Source organism: Eurytemora carolleeae, unplaced genomic scaffold, assembly GCF_000591075.1.
Source record: "Eurytemora carolleeae unplaced genomic scaffold, Eaff_2.0 scaffold73, whole genome shotgun sequence".
NCBI lineage: Eukaryota > Metazoa > Arthropoda > Copepoda > Calanoida > Temoridae > Eurytemora > Eurytemora carolleeae.
The window spans coordinates 305,816-330,625 of record NW_019396049.1 but is presented as its reverse complement, the minus strand read 5'-3'; the positions used below and the strand labels follow the sequence as shown (position 1 = coordinate 330,625).

Sequence of the window (24,810 nt, the reverse complement as noted above, 5' to 3'; positions counted from 1 at the left end):
TTCGTATACTCCATCCATCTTTATAGATTTTTTCTCCTCCTACTCCATCCACCTATATAGTTTCTTCTCCTTCTACTCCATCCACCTATATAGTTTCTTGTCCTCCTACTCCATCCACCTATATAGTTTCTTCTCCTCTTGCTCCATCCACATATCTAGTTTCTTCTCCTTCTACTCCATCCACCTTTAGTTTCTTCTCCTCCTACTCCATCCATCTATATAGTTTCTTCTCCTCCTACTCCATCCACATATCTAGTTTCTTCTCCTCCTTCTCCATTTACTTATACTTCTTCTCCTCTTACTCCATCCATCTATATAGTTTCTTCTCCTCCTACTCCACCTAGACTTAGTTTATTTATCTTATATATATTATAGCATTTCTTCCTAATTTTTCATTCTTTACTTTCTCTTTATTTTTCTATTTTAATCTTATAGATCCATACCTACTTCCCCTTTTCTAATGCTTTTTACATTTTTTATCGTGTAACTTTAGTAACCGGTTCCTACCATGGTTTATACTTTTTTGTTTTGTTAATCCTTGTATACTTTTACCGTGTAACTTTAGTAACTGGTTTCTACCATGGTTTATACTTTTTTTTAAATCCTTGTATACTTTTATCATGTAACTTTAGTAACTGGTTCCTACCATGGTTTATACTTTTTTGTTTTGTTAATCCTTGTATACTTTTATCGTGTAACTTTAGTAACTGGTTCCTACCATGGTTTATACTTTTTTTTAAATCCTTGTATACTTTTATCATGTAACTTTAGTAACTGGTTCCTACCATGGTTTATTCTTTTTTGTTTTTTTTAATCCTTGTATACTTTTCATATCCACATAAAATTGTTCTCAAATATGTACGCTTTGTTGCCCAATTTACAGTATTTTCTCCTTTAACCATTCCTTCGTTCTCTCCTTCTCTCCTCTCTTTTCCTATTCTCCCGTCCGTCCTCTTTCCTTTTCTATTTCATGTTCTGTACAATAAGAGTTGAAATATATATTTGTAAATATATAAGTTTTGTAACTAACCCAACTATACCACAACTTTTTCATTCAAACAAATTACTTTTAGCATTTTTTTTATTTGAAACTGTTTCAGATATAATACAATATAAATAAATACAAAATGGGAACGGAAGGATCCAGAGCTACTTGCAGAGACAAAACTAACAGAGGTGAATTCTATGTTACTTATTCACTTTATTTTTCAACGATATTTTTACTTCTTCGTCCTCCAACAACATTTAAATTAGGAACAATTTTTAAAGAACATTTTAAGCATTTTGTGCTGAATAGTTTAAAACAATTTTTAGATTAAATTCTATTTGACGTTAGATTGTACATAATTTTACTATCAGGCAAATTAGAGTTTAACATGCAGTTATCTTTTTACGCTTCCTGCCTTCGGAAAAACTTTTTTTTTGGTATTTATTTACGGTTAAAAATCATTCAAAAATGTTAAAGCCTCGAATACATTACATTAAATTATCTATTGAAATCAGCGAAATCGTTGAATATTTGAACATTGTACATTAAAGATTATTGAACTGATTTATTTGTGAAATATTAAAATTAAATGATGTACTCTGTCAGAATGTTCTATGTACAATTTACATACATATAGCTATGAATAATGAATTAGCAATTTCATCAAGTTGAGAATTATTGTTGATAAACTTTACTTTTACTGTTGAATAGATACTTGTCCTACAGATAGTTGTCCTACAGATAATTTTCCTACAGATAGTTGTCCTACAGATAATTGTCCTACAGATACATGTCCCACAGACACTTGTCCACTTGTCCTACAGATACTTGTCTAACAGATATTTGTTCTAAAATACTTGTCCTTAAGATACTTGTCCTTAAAATACTTGTCCTAAAGATACTTGTCCCAAAGATACTTGTCCTTAAGATACTTGTCCTAAAGATACTTGTCCTAAAGATACTTGTCCTAAAGATACTTGTCCTAAATTACTTGTCAGATCTATGCAGTACCACTCTATAATTTCTTGCCTTTTCTAGGATTGTAATATTAAAGAACGGAAAAGTAATTTCGTTCCATCGAGATGGTTCAAAACGAAGATGGGTTCGTGTACAAGGTTCGGAGCTGCATAGGTGGACAGATAGGATGGTTACTGGGACACAGAGCTCCGCGTCTTTGTTATTCGTCTTTACCTCCAATAGCGGAGTCTACTGCAACCAGGTTAGAAACAATACAAAGATACTCAGTTCCAAAACAGGTTGTCTCAGTTCTCATTCAGGTTGTCTCAGTTCTCATACAGGTTGTCTCAGTTCTTGATACATGGTTCAATCCTTAAATATTGTTTCAAACTTTAATGCTGTTTCCAATCCTTTAATATTGTTTCCAATCCTTCAATTTTGTTTCCAATCCTTTAATTTTGTATCCAATCCTTTAATTTTGTTTCCAATCCTTCAATTTTGTTTCCAATCCTTCAATTTTGTTTCCAATCCTTTAATACTGTTTCCAATCCTTCAATTTTGTTTCTAGCCATTTTAGATATTTTTTGTTCATCTTTTATCCATAAGTTTGACTAATAATAAGGTTTATTCTCCCTGCATGTACTCAAGTATACGGAGGAATTGAGTATTGGTTGCTCCATCTTTATTATCTGGAATCTACTAACTACACAGACAAATATATGTATTTAGTTGGAAATATGAATGTTTTTTTTTTCCATCTGTTCTAACGAATCCATAATTAATGTAGCAGGTTTATTTAACATTTAAAGCAATTAGCGTGTAATTAAAATCAATATTGCTCCTCGCATAGATTAATGTGGTGCAGCGTCCATTTTATAATTTTTAAACCCCTTTTCTTTCGAAACAATTGTTTCCTTGGACGCCGCTTAAGTTGCTTTTTGAACGTCAATTCCTTGAATGTCAAGGCAGTCTGTTTTTACTCGGTTTGTAATTGGTTTTAAATAAGATTTACCACACATTGGATGATTGGACCGAGATCTATAGTTGCAAAAAATATGCTTTAAAAAAGAGTCAAATAAAATCCGGTAAATAAATAAACTAAGAATATTACAATTTTAATCAGCAAAAAATTATATTGAGAAAGAAAAGAATAAAATGGAGTAATCTTATATTCATTAAACGTATGAAAAAACTATAAAATGTATAAATTAAGCTCACTATTTCCTATCAAAACAGTTTTTAAAAGTTAGTCGCTATTTCTAATCAAAACAGTTCCTTTAAGTAAGTCATTATCCTCTAGCAGCAAAGTTACTCTAAGTTAGTCACTATCCTCTTGCAGCACAGTCCCTCTAAGTAAGTCACTATCATCTAGCAGCATAGTCCCTCTAAGTAAGTCACTATCATCTAGCAGCAAAGTCCCTCAAAGTTAGTTACTATCCTCTAGCGGGAAAGTTCCTCTAAGTTAGTCACTATCCTCTACCAGCAAAGTCCCTTTAAGCTAGGCACTATCCTCTAGCAGAACAGTCTCTCTAAGTTAGTCACTATCCTCTAGCAGCAAAGTCTCTCTTACTTAGTCACTATCCTCTAGCAGCAAAGTCCCTTTAAGTTAGGCACTATCCTCTCGCATCAAAGTCTCTCTAAGTTAGTCACTATCCTCTAGCAGCAAAGTCTCTCTAAGTTAGTCACTATCCTCTAGCAGCAAAGTCTCTCTTACTTAGTCACTATCCTCTAGCAGCAAAGTCTCTCTAAGTTAGTCACTATCCTCTAGCAGCAAAGTCCCGCTAAGTTAGTCACTATCTGAGACGATTAATGAAGTTTGACTATCTTCTCTTGGTTTAGTATAAAGACTGTTCTCTGTACTCAGGATCCATTAATATTTTCAAACTTTGAATAAAGATGTTTTATTGCTCTGGGGTGTAAACTCTACAGTATGAAAACATGATTTATGTTTGGTTTGTATACATTATACATATAAAGTATGATGTAGCAAGACAAGATTTCGTCTCAACTATATACTTATAAAGCTTTTCCAGTCTTAAAGTTGTTTTAGTTTAATAGGTTTACATTATATATTGCTGGGTCATACATCAGAAAACAGAGTTTTAGTTCATCATAAAGGAACGTTAAACCCTTGCCTCAAATTCTAATTTTTAATCAATATATCGTTGCAACAGTTGTTTGCAATTATTAATATCACATTCTTTCAAGACTGAAAACTCATATTTTTTGCTTTTGATTTGTAATTGTGGTACCAGTACAAACGTCGGACGCCACAAACGTCGGACCAGTACAAATGGACCATATTGTTTTGAAAAATTTCAAACTATGAATTCTACAAGATCATACAGTTTAATCCCTATATCTTTGCAACCCGCTGTTGTAGACCTTAGATATTTCAAACAATGAATTCTATAAGATCATACAGTTTAATCCTTGTTTTTCCTTTGAATACATTGGTAAAAGGTTTTGTTGGGTTTCTTCTTTGTAACCCATATTCAAACTGATTGGAATCAAATTTGTGATATTATGAATTTTTAACAAAAAAAATTGGGATTTTTTTTTAGAGAAAATTGCGAATTTACAAGAATTTTAATCTGAAAATTCAAATTATTTTTTCCTCCTTAGTCCGACGTTTTTCCTTATAAATGTACCCGTCCGACGTTTGTACTGGTCCGACGTTTGTACCAGTCTGACATTTGTACTGGTCCGATGTGTGTACTGGTCCGACGTTTGTGCTGGTCCGACGTTTGCACTGTCCGACGTTTGTAAGTCTTATGTTTGTACCGTCCGACGTTTGTGGGTCCGACGTTTGTACTGGTACCGTAATTGTTTATTAAATATTAAAGAAAAAGCTTTATTACAGAAAAAAATGAAAATGTAAATGTAAATTCATTCTTGATGCTTGTTTTAGCGTTTTGGGAACTGAACACTCAGCACAAACTTTAAATTTCTAGTCACAATATTTTCGCAACCTGATGATGTAATTTTTGGTATTTAAAACTTGAACTTTTTGATCTAACGAAATTCATAGCTTTAAAAATATCAAAGGTTGCATCATATTGCAAAGATGTAGGGATTAGAAAATTAGTTTGTGGCTAGTTTGTTAGTTTGTGGCTAGTGTTCAATTTCTTTTATGTGATTTTTTAATTGATTTTTTTGCTGAAAAATTACTCAATGTTTTTAATTTAGCTTGATATTTTTGAATGCGTCTGGCTAACAACTTTCAGTTAGAAAAATATCTAGAATTACATTACATTCGTTAAAAATATTTTTAATGCTATTGATTTAATTGGATTTTTTCCTCATTCCAGAACAGAGTTCTATTTTATAAATCCGCCAATAAATCAATACGTACAATAATTTTCAAATACATTCTTAAGAAATTTTATCTGAATCGTTAGAGTCTGAACAAGGGTTAATCAAATTATGTCTGCTTGTTGGAATCTGAACAAGGGTTAATCAAATTTTGTCTGTTTGTTTGAGTCTGAACAAGGGTTAATCAAATTCTGTCTGTTTGTTTGAGTCTGAACAAGGGTTAATCAAATTCTGCCAATCCTTTAATTTTGTTTCCAATCCTTCAATTTTGTTTCCAATCCTTCAATTTTGTTTCCAATCCTTTAATTTTGTATCCAATCCTTTAATTTTGTTTCCAATCCTTCAATTTTGTTTCCAATCCTTNTTCCAAGTCGAGAAAGCTGACTTTAGTAGAGAAAAGTTTCCATGCAAGGCTGGGTTCCCAAGCTAGTTTTTAAAAAATATAAATTGTGAATAATGCTTAACCCGTTAGTTCACCAAGTGCCAGGCATATTTTAGATAGAGTCCTTTCTCTGATGAGCTATTTATAATAAAAAAGTTTCAAATCCTTAAATGCAACCAACCAAGTTTAATTTTCTATGTAAAATAAAAGCGGGAGTACTTCCAAGGTCGCCAAGTCCTACCAGTAATTTCTTGACTGTGTTCCTCTTGTCCAGTTAGTAGTGAAGATCGGGTTGACTTTAAAATTGCTTTTGTTTTCCTACAGCCTCCTTAAAACATCAAGAAAATTCTCTTAAGTGTAAGAATCTACTGAAATAATGATGGGTAGAAATATGAAAGTCTGGAACGGGCCCGAAAACTTATTTAAGATAAAATCTTCACTTCCGGTTCAGACTTTCTAAAATCAAAACCCCAAAGCAAAAAGAAAAAATTTCTTCTTCCAAAAGTTTACATAAAGTCACTGAAAACGGTAAAAAGACCTGTTTTTAAAATGATTTATGTATTGTACAGTTCTAGGACTATGTTTGCTTAGAAAATATAAAATAAAATCGTGCCGTGGTGGTATGTTAGACTGATATGAGATTGAAATCTGTTTTCCTAAAACTTTTAATTTAAATTCCATGTTCGCAGAAGCATTTTCCAAATAAATTATATGTTTGCTGTCTCCCAAGTATGTTGGATCGGTGCAAGGTTAAAAATTAAATGTGATTAAATAAGATCAAACAATCATGTAGCACATGAATCCAGACTGCTCTGAAAAGGAATTGAGTCTTTGCCACAAACTCTGATTTTTAAATCCCAATATCTTGACATCCAAATATTGTAGACCGTAGATATTTCAAACTATAACTTCTGTTATATCAAACAATCAAAGTTTGAAATATCAAAGGTTTACATAATTTGGTTGTAGATATATTGGTATTAGAAAATTGGGATTTGTTGCAAAAACTCAATTCCTTTGCATCAATTTTTAAAACTAGGTCGACTTTCAAATGTCTCAATGCTTTAGCCATTGATTTTACATCACTAACACACCTATACATTTTGTAGCCCTAGATATTTCAAAACTAAGTTCAGTAATGGAAAAAATCATTCTCGACGATTATTGCGTGTTAGCGTGCAACCTTTGAATCACTGCGGGAGCGCGATCACAGTTTGTGCTTGATCAGTCCAACGTGATCGTAAAGCATGCTTTTTTTTACTTCAGTTTATTTTAGGAATCTCAAAAACAACTTTCTTCCTCCTTTAGTCCTAACAAATTTCTAATATATTGTGTGAAATATTTTTAAAACGCCCCATTTTTTAAAATATTGGGTTAACAAAAAAGCCAAATTCATACAGTGGTCGGCGAAGTCCAAATATCTGTGTGTAGGTAGCTGGGTCCTATCGTTTTTAACTCAAAACAAAGTTGATTTCATTTTAGTTTGATTTTATGCATGTTTTTTGAAATACTGTAGATATAAGAAACAATAGGTTTTATCCTTATATGCAACAAAACAATTTTACACTTAATCATTCTTGGCTGTAAAATATAAATTAGAGAAGTTACGAGGTTGCAAAATCGTCCCAGTAATACAGCATAAACTGAACATCTCTTGATTGATAGATGAAAGCTGCTCTCCTTAGTTGATAGATAGAGAAAGGGTTAAATCTGCAGGTTCAACAGGTTTCTAGAATATTAAATATTTATAGTTTAACATCCAAGAATATCTTATTCTTCTTTGAAATATGTTTCAATTCTATTATATATCAAGTTTCGATAAATGTATTTTATGCGTTTTCATCGTGAGCTCTTAATGTGTGTTCTCAATGTGAGCTCTCAATGTATTTTCTCAATGTATTTTCTCAATGTATTTTCTCAATGTGTGTTCTCAATGTGTGTCCTCAATGTTTGTTCTCAATGTTTGTTCTCAATGTGTGTTCTCAATGTGTGTCCTCAATGTGTGTTCTCAATGTTTGTTCTCAATGTGTGTTTTCAAAGAGTGTTCTTCAATATATGCTCTCAATGTGTGTCCTCAATGTGTGTCCTCAATGTGTGTCCTCAATGTGTGTCCTCGATGTATTTTCTCAATGGGTGCTCTCAATGTGTGTTCTCAAAGTGTGTTCTTAATATGTGTTCTTAATTAGCGTGTGTTCTTAACGTGTATTCTCAAATAACTGCGACTGTACGACAAATCATGTTCCGTATGTAATTTATAAATGAGTGTTACCATGAACTTTGTGCAATTATCCTGATGTTATCATAAACCAGTAGAAGACGACATTTACCCAACTAGAATAAAGATGGAGAATATCTCTACTCTTTAGATATCAAATATTCAAGATTTTCCACCAACATTAAGCAGACTATTTATCAATGAAGTCGGACCATTTATCAAAACATTTTATTAAGAGAAAATCATTTTATTTTATTTTTAGCCGGCAATATGCATATTTTTAAATTGTTATAATATGAAGAGTAAATTATTTAAACAGATATTCAGGAGTTAAACCCCCTTAGTTAGACAGAATACTTAGAGTATATCCTAGAGTGTAACAGAGTGTAGAACCCCTAGCTGAACAGATACCCTGAGTGAAGTACCCCTAGCTGAGCAAATACACTGAGTAAAGTACCCCTAGCTGAACAGATACACCGAGTAAAAAAACCCCTAGCTGAATAGATACACTGAGTAAAGTACCCCTAGCTGAACTAATACCCTGAGTAAAGTACCCCTAGCTGAACAGATAACCTGAGTAAAGTACCCCTAGCTGAACTGGTACCCCTAGCTGAACTAATACTCTGAGTAAAGTACCCCTAGCTGAACTAATACCCTGAGTAAAGTACCCCTAGCTGAACTAATACCCTGAGTAAAGTACCCCTAGCTGAACTAATACCCTGAGTAAAGTACCCCTAGCTGAACAGATAACCTGAGTTAAGTACCCCTAGCTGAACTAATACCTTGAGTAAAGTACCCCTAGCTGAACAGATACCCTGAGTAAAGTACCCCCTAGCTGAACTGATACCCTGAGTAAAGTACCCCTAGCTGAACTAATACCCTGAGTAAAGTACCCCTAGCTGAACTGATACCCTGAGTAAAGTACCCCTAGCTGAACAGATACCCTGAGTAAAGTACCCCTAGCTGAACAGATACCCTGAGTAAAGGACCCCTAGCTGAACTGATACCCTGAGTGAAGTACCCCTAGCTGAACAGATACCCTGAGTAAAGTACCCCTAGCTGAACAGATACCCTGAGTAAAGTACCCCTAACTGAACAGATACCCTGAGTGAAGTACCCCTAGCTGAACAGATACCCTGAGTAAAGTACCCCTAGCTGAACAGATACCCTGAGTAAAGGACCCCTAGCTGAACAGATACCCTGAGTGAAGTACCCCTAGCTGAACAGATTAGCTGTAAGTGGTTCAATAGAAAGAATAGGAAGGAATGTTTATCCTACAAAGTAATGAAAGTAAGGAGTAGAGTTAGGAATCTACAATTTAGTATACGTAGATGTACTTATACATATTCATTAACCGAACGATGCCAGTTTTCAGTTCCTATTTTTTACTCATTTTTAACCTAATTGAATTCTTTGTATAAAAACATCAAGATATTAGTTGCATCTAAATCTAAATTATCAAAACAAAGCGAGAAACATAAATAACTTACTTGATAAGAAATGGTTTCACAAGTATAACTTACAATACCTTTAACTCTTTTCTCATTAATAACAAAAGTGGAGTTAAGTTTTGAAATTGTGTTTTTTTCTCGAAATATCACAATTTCTCTCTTGAAATGGCTCTTTTGTGTTTGGGAGCAGTTAATATTACTTCTGGTCAACCTAGTTCACTAGAAGAATTGAACAAAAACGAACCAAATGACACATTAAAAAGGTTATTCTATATTTTCGATAAATACTACAACGTTCCGTTCCTACTTACTGTGAACTAAAATATATGCAGGCTGAAATGAAAATCTATCAGGATATTGCCGAATACTCCTGCAAAATTCAAGTGTTACCAAAACGTATGAACAGGTTGGTAATGACACCCAAAGAGAAAAAGCTGAGCAACACTCCCAATTCGACCATGTCTTAATAGTTAATTGAAAATTTTTATAATCAAATGATTTTTAATCTAAATTTTTTGTCTAAAATTAAGAAAAGGACTTCTCAAAATGCGACTTTAACGTCAATATGCATGAAAAGAACAGAAAATAGCTTACAACCCCTTTCTCAACATAAATCAGTATTTTACCATCCTGAGAGAGAAATAATAAAAAAACTTAAGATTGCAACACCTTACGTACATACATATTTTTTGCAGTCCTAGAAACGTACATTTTAGAACTATAGAGTGTAAGCGATTAGCAATTGGCAAAATTATCAACGATTTTTTTCGCGAGGGCATGCAACATTTGAATCACTTTGACAACCTAACAATCTCTATGAGACAACAGTTAAAAATATAAAGAAACTGACCACATGTCTCAAACTCTAATTTTCTTCTTTGATATTTGATGCTGTAAATTCTGATAAAATTTTTAGTTATAGTAGATAATTTTAAAGGTTAGCATCATTAGGTTTCAAAGATATTGGGATCAGAAAATTAGAGTTTGTGACGAGTAATCAGTTTCTGAATTGATAACAAGTCATAATTTTTTTTTACTGTCCCATAATTTTAAAAAGGCTGAGATCAATAAAAATAAATCAAAATTAATTATTTGTTGAGATATTAAGTTGCTCTTTTTTACGCATCGCTTGCGATTCCATTAGCGCTTGATCCAATCAGGGTTCAGTCATGTGTTTGGTGTCTATTCTAAACCAATGGAAATTGCATGGCAGTATCAATCTATCTCTCTATCTATCTCATTATCCAATTAGAGAGAGAGAGTCCTTTTATCGGNGGGGGGGGGTCCAGGAGTTCATATTCAGGAAATTACCACGAATTGTATTCTCTCTATCATCAATATACTAAACTCCAAATCTATTTGATGAATACGTTGATTAAGCTTTCTATTTATTTTTATTTTTTATTTCTTTTTTTGTTATCTTTATTTTTCTTTTCCTCTTATTTTTTCAATGAAAATTCTTCCGCTTATTTTTGACCAATTTTTTCTCTTATGAAAGTTATGCATCAAGTTTTAAGACCGGGTTGACTTTAAAGTGTGGCAACGCCTTGGTCTTTGGTTTTACCTCACCAATCCAAGCAATATCTTGCAAACTTTTTTGTGATAACATGACACTTTGGTTCACAGGGAAATAGAATGCTAAAACCAAAGATTTTCTAAAAACATGTTTTTTAATCCAATCTTTTTATTTCTTCCAATCAAAACAGATCCAAATACATTTTAACAAACAGCAAAATAATTTTTTCAACGACAAAACCCCAATCCGTTTCTTATCGGAATTGATTCTTTGCCAGAAACTCAAACCTTATATTTTAAATTCATAGTTTTAAATATCTGAGGTCTACGACATTGGGTTGCAAAGATATAGGAATTAGAAAATAACATAAATCCAGTTTATTTTAAAAACATAAATTTTGTAATATTTTTGGAACAATTTCATATTTCTTCATATATATACCTAACAAAATAAGGGTTTTGCCAGTTAAAACTAAAGATTGGGTCTGGCCCATGAAGCCTTATGTTTTGGAAATAAATTTCTGGTAAGTGGAATTATTGGCACGACTTTGCCCCCTCGTAACTACACAAGTTTTAATTTAAAGTTGCACATTAATACAATTTTTATCATCAGTTGCTCAAAAGAAAAAAAGATTTAATCCTTAAGTGTTCAATTAAAGAAATTGAACACTTCACACAAAATCTAAATTTCTAATCCTTATATCTTTGCAACCTGATACCTGAAACCTTTGAAATTTTCAACAATGAATTCTATTAAATGTATTAGAAAATGAGAGTTTGAGGCAAGTGTTTAATTCCATTACTTTAGTTTAATGGGAAACCTAATATTTATATATAAGGATTTGCGTATCGATCTAAACCTATATACAGATATACTATATATTATAAAAACATAAGTAGATATATATAATATATTTAGATACTCAGTCTTTATATTAATATTTTTACCAGCCGGTGCACTACTCTTTGTTTACCAAGTGTCCGTGAGAATATGTTATTGTGTGTTTAATAAAGAAACCTTACATAGGAGAGGAGGGATAGAACTAAGGAGAGGAGGTATAGAACTAAGGAGAGGAGGTATAGAACTAATGAGAGGAGGTATAGAAGTCTCACATTTTTTACTCTCAATGGCTTAAACTTTACCCGATCATATTAAAATTAATATTAAAATGTCTCTGGGGTGTTAGTACTACACGGAAATGTTAAACTTCATGATCATTGTCAGGTGTACACCAAATATTGATTTAAACTATTGCTAAGCAAGCTAAGTCCTCAAGAACCAAGTTAGAGTTGGTTTACACAAGGAAAAACTTTAGGTTAATAAGAACATTCGTTCTTGAAATAAAATATAGTCTTATCAGCTTACTGTAATGGTCTCTGGCAGCTGTTCTCCTTGTTGTTTACAATGTTGAACATCTAAGGTTTGAAGGATGTGAGAGAATGTGTTGTGTATCTGTGTGTATCTAATCAAGAAAGAGTATGTATAACCATGTAGAACCATTTTTAATCAATTTAAGATAATGTACATCCTGAGCCCTGACTGAATATAAAAAAGGGAAAATAAAGATCAACCATTTTTCTTCTGACTTACTTTTCAGATATTCCTCGTCTGCCCACTTTCCTTTTACTGTTTCTTAAATGTCTTCGCTGTTGATAGATCTTGAAACACAGCTGAAGATTTTAAAAAGAATTTAAAGATATCTAAAATTTTATCAAAATAATAGTTTCATAGGACTATTCTTGTTAATTCTACAAAATTTTAGTTTTATAAACAAAAGTTTACAGAGGTATGTAAAAGTGATTCGGAGAAAAAAGATTGAAATGGGGTTAGTGTAACGAGATTTAGATACAAAAAATGTAAGTATAATGTGGGGAGAACGGAAAAAAGATGGATATGTTTGGATAAGAACTAAAGAAGATAAAGGAAGGATATAGATAAGGATAAGCTAGGGAGAGAATGAAGGAAGGACAGACCAGGATAAGTTTGGGAGAGAATAAAGAAAGAATAACTAAGGATTTAGTAGGCAGAGTATAAAGGAAGAACAGGCTGGGATAAGTTAGAGAGAGTATAAAGGAAGAACAGGCTAGGATAAGTTAGAGAGCGTATAAAGGAAGGACAAGTAAAGATAAGGACAAGGGAAGAAAATGCTTCAGGCTAGTATAAGTTGGGAGAGTACAAGGGAAGGATAGTTATGTATAAGACAGGGAAAAGATAAGGAAAGAATAGTTATGGATAAGATAGGGAGAGGATAAGGGAAGGATAGTTATGGATAAGATAGGAAGAGAATAAGGAAAGGATAGTTATGGAAAAGATAGGAAGAGGATAAGGAAAGAATAGTTATGGATTAGATAGGGAGAGGATAAGGGAAGGATAGTTATGGATAAGATAGGAAGAGAATAAGGAAAGGATAGTTATAGATAAGAAAGGGTGAGAAAGAATATAAAATGTTTCCTATTCTATTCTTGAACTCCGTGTTTAGTTGAAGTATGAGATTAATTTGTGTTCTATATATTTCTAGAGAAAACGAGGAAATTGGTATATTTCCTATATTACCTTATATCTTCCAGGACACAAGGATACAATACCAACCATAGTCAAAGATGAAGTCTATTGTAGGATGGATAAATTTGTTAAAATTGGTTTTGTTCATTTGGTGAAATTAAATGAAGGGGGTTGTGGTTAAAAGAGATGTCTTTTTACGATCAACTGGATCAACTAGATCAACTAGATCAACTAGATCAATCCCCCCCCTCTACCATACACCGCCCTTTATAATGAAGAGCAATGTGCTAAGTAGATATTTGTTTGATTAGGAGGCTGTGGGTACTATAGACAAAATACATGGGTTCGAAAGGATTAAGATATTTATGTTGAATAATTATTCCAAACCTTTCCTTCATCAACCGATATTCTTTATAATATAACTTCCAATCTTTTATTATAATATTAATCAGGAAAAAATTTACCTTTTTCATTATTATGAAGATATGTCGATTTATCTTTTATCAACATTTTATCGATTCTTAATATTCGTCCTATTAGTCTTATCCATTCTTTTATCCATCCTAATTAACATTCTCTTATCCATCCTACTATTCATCCATTTATCCATTCTCTTATCCATCCTAATTAATATTCTCTTATCCATCCTACTATTCATCCATTTATCCATTCTCTTATCCATCCTTTTTAACATTCTTTTATCCATCCTAATATTCATTCATTTATCCATTCTCTTATCCATCTTCTTTAACATTCTCTTATCCATCCTAATATTCATCCATATACCCATTCTCTTGAGAGTTAAAGCAAGAATTAAATAACGTACATTGGGTCCAAAAGAAATGATTACTTTCTAACCCTGATATCTTTGTAATCTTATATCGTATCAAATTAAATTAAATATCAAAAGATTTCACCATCAGGTTGCAAAGACATAGGAATAAAAAATACAGCTCTTGGCTAGAGATCAGTTTCTTATATTATGAAATCAAGTCATTTTTAACTATTTTATATAGTTACGTTTTACTATCACAATAGTCCGTTCTGGTAGAAGTGCCTTTATCTGCAGTCCGGACATAATCTTGACATTCTGGTCTGTATTCCACGTAAATCTGCAATCTACTTGTTTATGTTAGATGAACTGAACATATTGAACCCTGAATCTGCGGAGAATGTGTATCCAGGATAATCCAACCCGATTATTTGGTCGAGTATAGAGACAAACCAGATATATTGGGAATATAGCAGTTCCTTTCTTCATATATATATACCAATATAGACATATATATATTTAAATATACAATATATAGAACTGTATTATGGTTCTTGCAGGGTTGTTACCCATAAAAAATGAGACGATAGAGATGACCTGAAACTCTTTAAACATGATAACTTCTTCAGGCGCTAAGGCGTGGAATTCACAGAATTTAATCATTTCCATAGCAATTTGAGCGTGAAGCAGTAGTCGAGTCTGGTTCAAATTGCATTAAATTCCTAGATTTTAAACTCAAAATTTAATGGTTTTTTACTTATCACGTGACTTCGCAGACCAGAAGAATCCTGGCATTTTAATTTTGTAAAATCAACTAAAGAATAAAAATTCTGCGCCATTAGATATTTACAATTAAAAATAATAAAAAATAAATATAAATTCGTTAAGAAAATTCAACTTTTCTTCTGAAAAAAACAAAAACCTATAAGTCATAAAGAATTTGAGTTTTAAATTTTTTTTAAACATGGCGAGAAATGACAGTTATTAAGTGAGTTTGAATTCCTCCTCTACCTTTGCACGTTGAGTCCGTGCGAAGCATAAAAATGAAGAAAATTGTTGCTTTAAAATGACGTTTCTAAGAATTCAAGAGAAGAATAAAAATATGGAATTTTGTTTTGTCTGTGAGGCATGAAGGATGTGTGTGTTTAGTGCAGGATGAGGTGTCTGGTAGATTGATAGATTGGTAGGATAGAAATATAGAAATATACATAGAATATATTTACATTCCACTAGAATATAAAATAGAAACAATTACCCCTTGGATCAGAAGATTAGTTTATCCTTCCATCATTTCTTTTATAAACATATGTAGAGAAGGGGTTATATGTAGATATATGCTACTTGAACTATATCTAGGATCATCTCTAGGTTGATGTATCTACTCCTGCTAGGGGTAGGATCTACTGGAAATATATCTAGGATAATCTCTAGGTTGATGTATCTACTTCTGCTAGGGGTAGGATCTACTGGAACTATATCTAGGATAATCTCTAGGTTGATGTATCTACTCCTGCTAGGGGTAGGATCTACTGGGATGGCGTTAATGCTGACTCAACGGATGCAGCATGACTTACAAGCGGCTTTCAAAGGTTAGTCAGTTATAGAATAGAATAATCTTCTGCTAAAATAAAGCTGACATTGAGATGTTACTACGCATGTCATTTGTATGAAAAATACCAAATAATTCTAAATTTGAGACATCAACTTTTCCATCTATTGAAGACCGATCCATACAATATAGGAATATATTCAAATTGTCTATATTTAAAGGAAAATAAATATATTTAAATAAATTCAATTTTATGCATAGCACTAAGAAGGGGTTTTCTCAGCACCTTTGTTCCAAAAATATAAAATTTTTGTTTTAATTGTTCTTCATTATAAATTTTGAAAATATATTGTCTGATTGAAAAAGAAATATTTGTTAAAGTTCTGTATTTTCAATTGACTTCAACATAATTCAATGCATACTTTTGCAAAAACGTATGCTTGACTACTTCCTTTTAAAATTTGCAAAAAAGTTGCAAACAGGGTAAACTTGAAGGGTTAGGGTTGGTCAAGAGAGGAAAAGTGTTTAAAATTGACGATATTAATGATAATAATGATAATAATCTTTAAGTTGGAAACTTAGAAAAAAGGAATAAAAATGTTCCGCCTAGTTAGGCAAATATGTTGACCGAAAAACTTCCGCCTAGTTGGGCAGATATGCTGACCGAAAAACCTCCGCCTAGTTGGGCAGATACGCTGACGGAAAAACCTCCGCCTTGTTGTGCAGATATGCTGACCGGAGAACCTCCGCCTGGTCGGAGTGGACTAAACTTTTTAGTTCTGTATAAAGTGACTGTGTGCGTAATTTTAAGTGAATCTCTTTGCAAATATTGTACTGTCCAATTTAAAACAGTTACAATAAAAGTTTTGTCTCACCAAGTAATTGAATTGGATATCCACGTTTTTGTTGTTTTGTTTTTTTACCCGTCTATTTTCATTTGTGGTTTATATTCAAAGGTGACTTGCGCATTACCTGCTTATAAGAAACACTTGAGAAATCGTCAGAGATAACTACACTTTTCGACTCAGAAAAACGACGATATCTTCCACTTTTTAAATCTGATCAAGATATCAATGGTACTGTTGTGAATTGGACATTGTCATCTTTGCATTAAGGGTCATTTACAAACAATTATACATTTATGAGAAAAAAAGCTTAACTAATAATTAATCAATCTTAATTTAAAAGCAGCTGAGAATTAACATTATCAATATAATACTGACTAATTTTTAGATTTCAACGCTACCTGTATAGATCTAGATATTGGAGACAACTGTATGAAGCTAACAGGATACATGGCTCTGTATAAGGTAAAATCGGGATTAAGACATATCTGTCGGTCTTGATGAAACTTTAGTCTTCTTAATATGGTCAAGATAAATTCTTCTCAATGAAATATTTGAACGAATCATCAAATTTAAAAAGTCTGGCTGAGGTTTAGGTTTGGGTCCAGCTCTAGGTTTAAACTAAATCCAAATAGATTTTAAAACTTTGTCAACTTAGAGTCCGAGTTGTAAGAATTCTCTTCGGAACATTAAATATTTCCCCACCAACCTAGGAGGAAATATTTCCCCCATCAACCTCGGGGAAATACTTTCCCCAGCAACCTCGGGGAAATATTTCCCCCGCCAACCTCGGGGAAATACTTTCCCCTGCAACCTCGGGGAAATATTTCCCCCACCAACATCGGGGAAATACTTTCCCCAGCAACCTCGGGGAAATACTTTCCCCAGCAACCTCGGAGAAATACTTTCCCAAACAACCTCCAGGAAATATTTCCCCAACCTCGGGGAAATATTTCCCCCAGCAACCTCGGGGAAATACTTTCCCCAGCAACCTCCGTGAAATATTTCCCCCAGCAACCTCGGGGAAATAATATCCCCCGCCAACCTCGGCGAAATATTTTCCCCAGCAACCTCGGGGAAATAATCTCTGGGAAGTGGAAACTATTCAAACTTTACTAATGTACAGTTTTCAACGTTTACCATCTTGAAAACTAGATTCACGGTGATAAATTTGAGTTTATGTTTCTTTATTCTTTATAAACCATGTTTGTGTTGAACTAGATAAACATGTCTATGTTAAACACATAAAATCTTAAACAGTTAAAAAAAAAATTTACGGAATGATATTAAAATCATTTCTTTTTCTACATTTTAAACCGTATTTAAAATTAACAGCACATATTCTTAAAAAACAAAAGGGCTTCAAGGGACTCAAGGGTACTGACGGGAATCGGTCATTGCTATCTTTGCATGGTAACTTGTAATTACGCTGACAGTTCCTTTAAAATGATTTCCGTTCAATATAATATATATTTGTAAAACTTTAGAATGGCGTCGATTCTTGATTGACTGTAAGTCAGTATATAAATAGGTTGATGGACTGTAGAGTGTAGAGTCGTTTAGGCTCCTTGAATCAGACACTGTAGTCTCAATATTCTCAAATAGATATGTTTCAAACCTGTAATAAAATACAGGTGTAGATAAATTTGAAAAGGACAATGTATAAATATGGTTGAATATTTAAAATATATCTTAGCTTACTAGCTTTTTGTGACGAAGTGAAAGGAGTGATGGGTTTGAGGGTTTGATGGAATAGTTTAAAACATTTTTAAATACTTCTGAAATATAAACCCGGGTTTTTAAGTGGAGTTAACTATTGATTGCAAAGTTATTTATGGATTTTATCTTTCACTTAGAAAACGTTTAACTGCTTGTTGTTTCTTTGACGGAGAGTATAGATGAATTTGAACGGAGATTTGCCTTGGTTTGGTTTTTCTCCGAGGAAGGTTTTGGTAAAGACGACTTNGGCAAATAAAGGAACTATCAGATATTACAGTTTACAGGGCAAATAAAGGAACTATCAGATATTACAGTTTACAGGGCAAATAAAGGAACTATCAGATATTACAGTTTACAGGGCAAATAAAGGAACTATCAGATATTACAGTTTACAGGGCAAATAAAGGAACTATCAGATATTACAGTTTACAGGGCAAATAAAGGAATTATCAGATATTACAGTTTACAGGGCAAGTAAACGAACTATCAGATATTACAGTTTACAGGGCAAATAAAGGAACTGTCAGATATTACAGTTTACAGGGCAAATAAAGGAACTATTAATATTTCAGTTTATAGGGCAAATAAAGGAACTATCAAATATTACAGTTTACAGGGCTAATAAAGGAAGTATCAAATATTACAGTTTACAACGCAAATAAAGGAACTATCAGATATTACAGTTTACAGGGCAAATAAAGGAACTATCAGATATTACAGTTTACAGGGCAAATAAAGGAACTGTCAGATATTACAGTTTACAGGGCAAATAAACGAACTATCAGATATTACAGTTTACAGGACAAATAAAGGAACTATTAGATATTACAGTTTACAGGGCAAATAAACGAACTATCAGATATTTCAGTTTATAAGGCATATGAAGGAAAATTAAATAAGTACAAAAATATTTTTTAATGAAGACAGAATGTTTATGAAGAAATATCATTTACTGAATCTATGAATATAATTAAGAGACAAGAAGGAAGAATTAATGTCTTCAGTTTATATTTTCTTGCAACATCTGAGTGACAAGCTTTAGAATAAAAGTCAAGATAGCTCCGGGTATCAATTTATCTTGTTGGGAGAGTGAGGACACATTAGATCTGAGAAGATTAGGTTGATCACTTGAACAGGAGCCAGACATATTCTCCATACTCTGCTAAACATACATTCATATTCAATCCAAAATAATAGTTTAAAGGTATCCTTAAACGATTTTTATTCATTTTTTGTAAAAGTGCCCTTTATAATCTTTATTTAATTAACGAAAGCAAAACTTGTTTTTCAATTTGAAAGAAAATAAAAGTCGGCCATTTTTTTGCTCGTCATTTTTGTAAAAATTCAATTGTTGTAAACGTTGTGAATCGTTTCTGGATATATTTTAATATTTACAATCTTGAAAACAAAACTTCTGTTTTCGTATTCCGAGTTATATATTATGGTTAAATAAAAACGTATCAATAGATTTATAGTTGTTCTTTCTGATTTCTGGAACATTCTAACAAGTAGAACCATTACAGATGAAAACACAGGAAACATTGTAATAATACAATATACATTATAGTTTATTCTAAACATAGACTTATACTTTGAGACCAGCTTTCAAATATTCAAAGTGTTTACACTTCTAAGATGCTCCACAAAAATCTTATAAATTACAAAGAAGACAAGTTTTTTACTTTTGCAATTTTTTTTATTTTGACGATATTAACCAAAATGATTTTTCAAAACGATTAGAAAATTGTTTTTCGTTTTAAAAATCGTTTTGGTTTATATCTTTGATCATAATGTAATTAAAGCAAACTTTTCGAGGAAACAATTTTTTTATTAGTAACTAACATTTTGTAAAACACTTCAAAAAAGTCAAAAAAGCCTAAATGTCTGAAAATGAACCTCACATCGATGCCCAGCACTACTTATAGGACTAAATCAACCCTCAGTCGGAACTTTGGTACCGTTAATCTATTCAGAAAGTACTAATCCGAATCTAATGTAGACCGACGGATTAAGTTAATTCCTATTTAATATATCTTTGAAGGTTAATGAGAAGTTATAATATTATTCGAATCAGCTGTTTCTTACGGATTAAAGGGACTTTCAGCGTAATTTCAAGAGACCCTCCGGCCTCCAGGCAAAGGTGGCAATGTCCGATTCACAATGGTACAGATCGAAAGTTCTTAACTAATGTATTTACATATGTTAAGACAAAAGACCACTTACTAGTGCATTGTTCAATGTAAATTTTAAAAGAAACAAGAAACTGTGAACCAGTAAAAATTTATTATTTTAGTTTGTTTGTATTTAAATCTGGAGAAAAGGTTAGAGATGACTGTAATATATCTTCTGTCTACAGCTGTAAACAACAAAAATCTAATTTCCTAAAATTACACATATTTTGCTGAAGCTTGTTCTAGAATAAACAAGAGCTTTTTATTTATTTCTCACAATAGTTTATTTCTTTACAAACTAAAGAAGAGATAACTAACAGTTTAATAGATTAGGAGATAATAGTTTAATAGAGCATGAAATAATAGTTAAATAGATCAGGAGATAACAGTATAATAGATCAGGAGATAATAGTTACTAGATCAGGAGATAACAGTTTAATAGAGCAGGAGATAATAGTTTAATAGATCAGGAGATAACATTTCAATAGATCAGGATATAATAGTTTACTAGATCAGGAGATAACAGTTTAATAGAGCAGGAGATAATAGTTTAATAGGTCAGGAGATAACAGTTTAATAGATCAGGAGATAACAGTTTAATAGATCAGGAGATAACAGTTTAACAGAGCAGGAGATAACAGTTTAATAGATCAGGAGATAACAGTTACTAGATCAGGAGATAACAGTTTAATAGATCAGGAGATAACAGTTACTAGATCAGGAGATAACAGTTTACTAGATCAGGAGATAACAGTTTACTAGATCAGGAGATAACAGTTTACTAGATCAGGAGATAACAGTTTAATAGAGCAGGAGTAGTTTAAGAGGTCAGGAGATAACAGTTTACTAGATCAGGAGATAACAGTTTACTAGATCAGGAGATAACAGTTTAATAGAGCAGGAGATTATAGTTTAATAGGTCAAGAGATAACAGTTTAATAGATCAGGAGATAACAGTTTAATAGATCAGGAGATAACAGATTAATTGATCAGTAGATAACAGTTTAATAGATCAGGAGATAATAGTTTAATATATCATCATGAGATACAAGTTTAATAGATCATGAGATAACAGTTTAAAAGGTCAGGAGATAACAGTTTACTAGATCAGGAGATAACAGTTTAATAGATCAGGAGATAACAGTTTAATAGATCAGGAGATAACAGTTTAATAGATCAGGAGATAACAGTTTAATAGATCAGTGTCCGAATTTAATGAATTTAATCTGCGTCTCAAATTCCCCAAAAATCGGTTTCAATTAAGCGCCGCTTAAATCTTGAAGAATATAATACAATTTTAAGTGGAACCAACCATATTTGAGCTGCTGCTTAAATTCAAGCCGCGGCTCAAATTCTTTAAATTCGGCCTCAGTAGATATCAATTTTATAGATCAGTAGATAACAGTTAAAAGTTCAAGAGATAATAGTTTTAACCGGCGTAAACAATTTAAATTGCTTCTGATACGCCACTCTGATTGGTCAAATTTTATACAGGGTGTCCCACGAAACATGACAGTTGGTGAATAGTTTTGAATGTCTTCTTCTTTATACTGTCGATATTAAAGATTTTTGCAGGTTATTTCGTTAAAAAGTCTTTTACTTAATTAATATATTTTACTTTAAAATCAATTTTATTATCGTATGACTCCCATATAGTATTTTTTTTATTATTCTCTCCAGTATCAAACAACTTAACAAATTATGGAAGAAGACATTTTAAACTATTCACCATCTGTCATGTTTCGTTGGACACCTTGTACACTTTTCAGGATACAAATTAAAGATTAAATTAATCTTTAAGCATTGATCTCAATATCCACAGTTTTCAGCTCAGGAGATTTAAATTTTAACATATATTGAACCTTATAAACAGCAACAGGTGGCTTGAGTGAAGAGATTAAACTACTTTAATTTAGGTTTCATTTGGAATCTCAGTTTTCTTCTGCTTCCTTGCCTTCCTAAACATTGGAGTAACCTCTAGGGATGTTTTATACTCTGCAAACCTAGTTTTACATTTATCTAAGCTTTAATAAACCTTCTCAGAGCAGCGTGTGTAAACTTTTAAATGAATTCTGTATAAAGCCCTTCTTTCTTTGGAATTTCTTCATAACCCTCCCCCCCTGCTTTTAAATTCCGAAACTTAATAAAGATTTTTGGAGATTATGTATTCATGAGTTTTAACACCTCTAGTGTCGGGTTGAGGGCTGCTACTCACAACGGATTCTGGGTTTGGAAGGTTCTTCTCCTCATCCTACTCTGCGTTACAACCTTCGTGGTTCCAGTTCCTCATCTAGATAGTTTCCATACAGGTAAACCAGAGAAGGGTTTTCATCCTTTCAATCTAACCTTAAACTTGGTCCTTCTAATCTATCCAGAATGTTAATAAGTTTGATGTATTCTATAATAACTCCTGCATTTTAAACCATAACTCCTGTATTCTAAACCATAACTCCTGCATTATAAACCATAATTCCTGTATTCTAAACCATAAATCCTGCATTCTAAACCATAACTCCTTATTCTAAACCATAACTCCTGTATTCTAAACCATAATTCTTGTATTCTAACCCATAACTCCTGTATTCTAAACCATAACTCCTGTATTCTAAACCATAAATCCTGTATTCTAAACCATAACTCCTGTATTCTAAACCATAACTCTTGTATTCTAACCCATAACTCCTGTATTCTAAACCATAACTCCTGTATTCTAAACCATAAATCCTGTATTTTAAACCATAACGCCTGTATTCTAACCCATAACTCCTGTATTCCAAACCATAAATCCTGTATTTTAAACCATAAATCCTGTATTCTAAACCATAACTCCTGTATTCTAACCCATAACTCCTGTATTCTAAACCATAACTCCTGTATTCTAACCCATAACTCCTGTATTTTAAACCATAACTCCTTATTCTAAGCCATAACTCCGGTATTCTAAACCATAACTCCTGTATTTTAAACCATAACTCCTGTATTTTAAACCATAACTCCTGTATTTTAAACCATAACTCCTTATTCTAAACCATAACTCCTGTATTTTAAACCATAACTCCAGTATTCTAAACCATAACTCCGGTATTCTATTCTAACAGTAATCCCTGTATTTTATCCTGAACCTGAAGTCCTTGTTTCTGTCGTGAACCTTGATCATAATCTTGTGCTTTGTTCTAAACCTTGATTGCTCTTTATCTTAGTTCTAAATTTTCTACACAAATCTATTGATTTAAGAATTATTTATTTTTCTGTTACAATGAGGACTCCTCCCTTATTAATTCTTCATTCATGATGGAAAATACTCTTTATCGAGATTTCTTCTCTTTAATAATTGTTTTTATTTAAAAGGAATGGAGTTTTGGCCACAAACTCAAAATTTCTAATTCCTTTATCTTTACAACCTGAACCTCTATTATTTCAAACTTGGTTTATTTGATCAACATAATTCATAGTTTGAAATATCTAAGGCCATACGACATTTGTTTGCAAAGATATAGGGATTAGATAATTTGAGTTTGTGGCAAAACTTAATGCCTTTAAATATGAAAAACGTAGACCGGAGTTTATGAGATTGAAAAAGCTCAATTTAAATTTAGAAACTTAAACTTGACTTCACTCTTAGTAAAGCGTCTGGCTCAAGACTGAGACGGTGTATTGAAAAGTTTTGTGTTAAACCCATATTAACAATCTTGTAAACTATAATAACCTCGATACATAAATAAATATCTAGATCTTCTTAAAGAAATATTGATAAATAATATTAAGGTTGGCTGTATTGTGCTCTGGGAGGTGCTTGTATATTTCTTCTGGTTCAGGTAATCAGGGATAAACTTGGCCAGGTTTTTTTAATCGTTTTGGAGTAATGGGACAGATACACAGAACATGAGACAGGTATAAAGAACATGAGACAGGTATACAGAACATGAGACAGATACACAGAACATGAGACAGGTACACAGAATATCAGACAGGTACACAGAACATGAGACAGGTACACAAAATATGAGACAGGTACACAGAACATGAGACAGGTATACAGAATATGAGACAGGTACACAGAATATGAGACAGATACACAGAACATATGACGTGTACGCAGAATATGAGACAGGTACACAGAACATGAGAGAGGTACACAGAATATGAGACAGGTACACAGAACATGAGACAGGTACACAGAACATGAGGCAGATACACAGAACATGAGACAGGTACACAGAACATGAAACAGGTACACAGAACATGAGACAGATTCACAGAACATGAGGCAGATACACAGAACATGAGACAGGTACACAGAACATGAGACAGGTACACAGAACATAAGACAGATACACAGAACATGAGACAGATACACAGAACATGAGACAGATAAACAGAACATGAGACAGGTACACAGCAGNAGGTACACAGAACATGAGACATGTA

General features: G+C 32.5%; 1 protein-coding gene across 1 annotated transcript; it reads left to right on the top strand.

Moving 5' to 3' along the window:
* The first annotated feature begins 1,098 nt into the window (after window positions 1-1,098).
* On the top strand, window positions 1,099-24,245 carry LOC111703665 (serine incorporator 5). The gene is made up of 7 exons (XM_023475685.1): window positions 1,099-1,176; window positions 2,027-2,207; window positions 15,593-15,687; window positions 16,881-16,957; window positions 22,299-22,363; window positions 22,573-22,691; window positions 24,148-24,245. The coding sequence occupies exons 2-7, from the start codon at window positions 2,071-2,073 to the stop codon at window positions 24,243-24,245; spliced, it is 591 nt and encodes a 196-aa protein (XP_023331453.1). The 5' UTR covers window positions 1,099-1,176; window positions 2,027-2,070.
* Window positions 24,246-24,810: the final 565 nt, after the last annotated feature.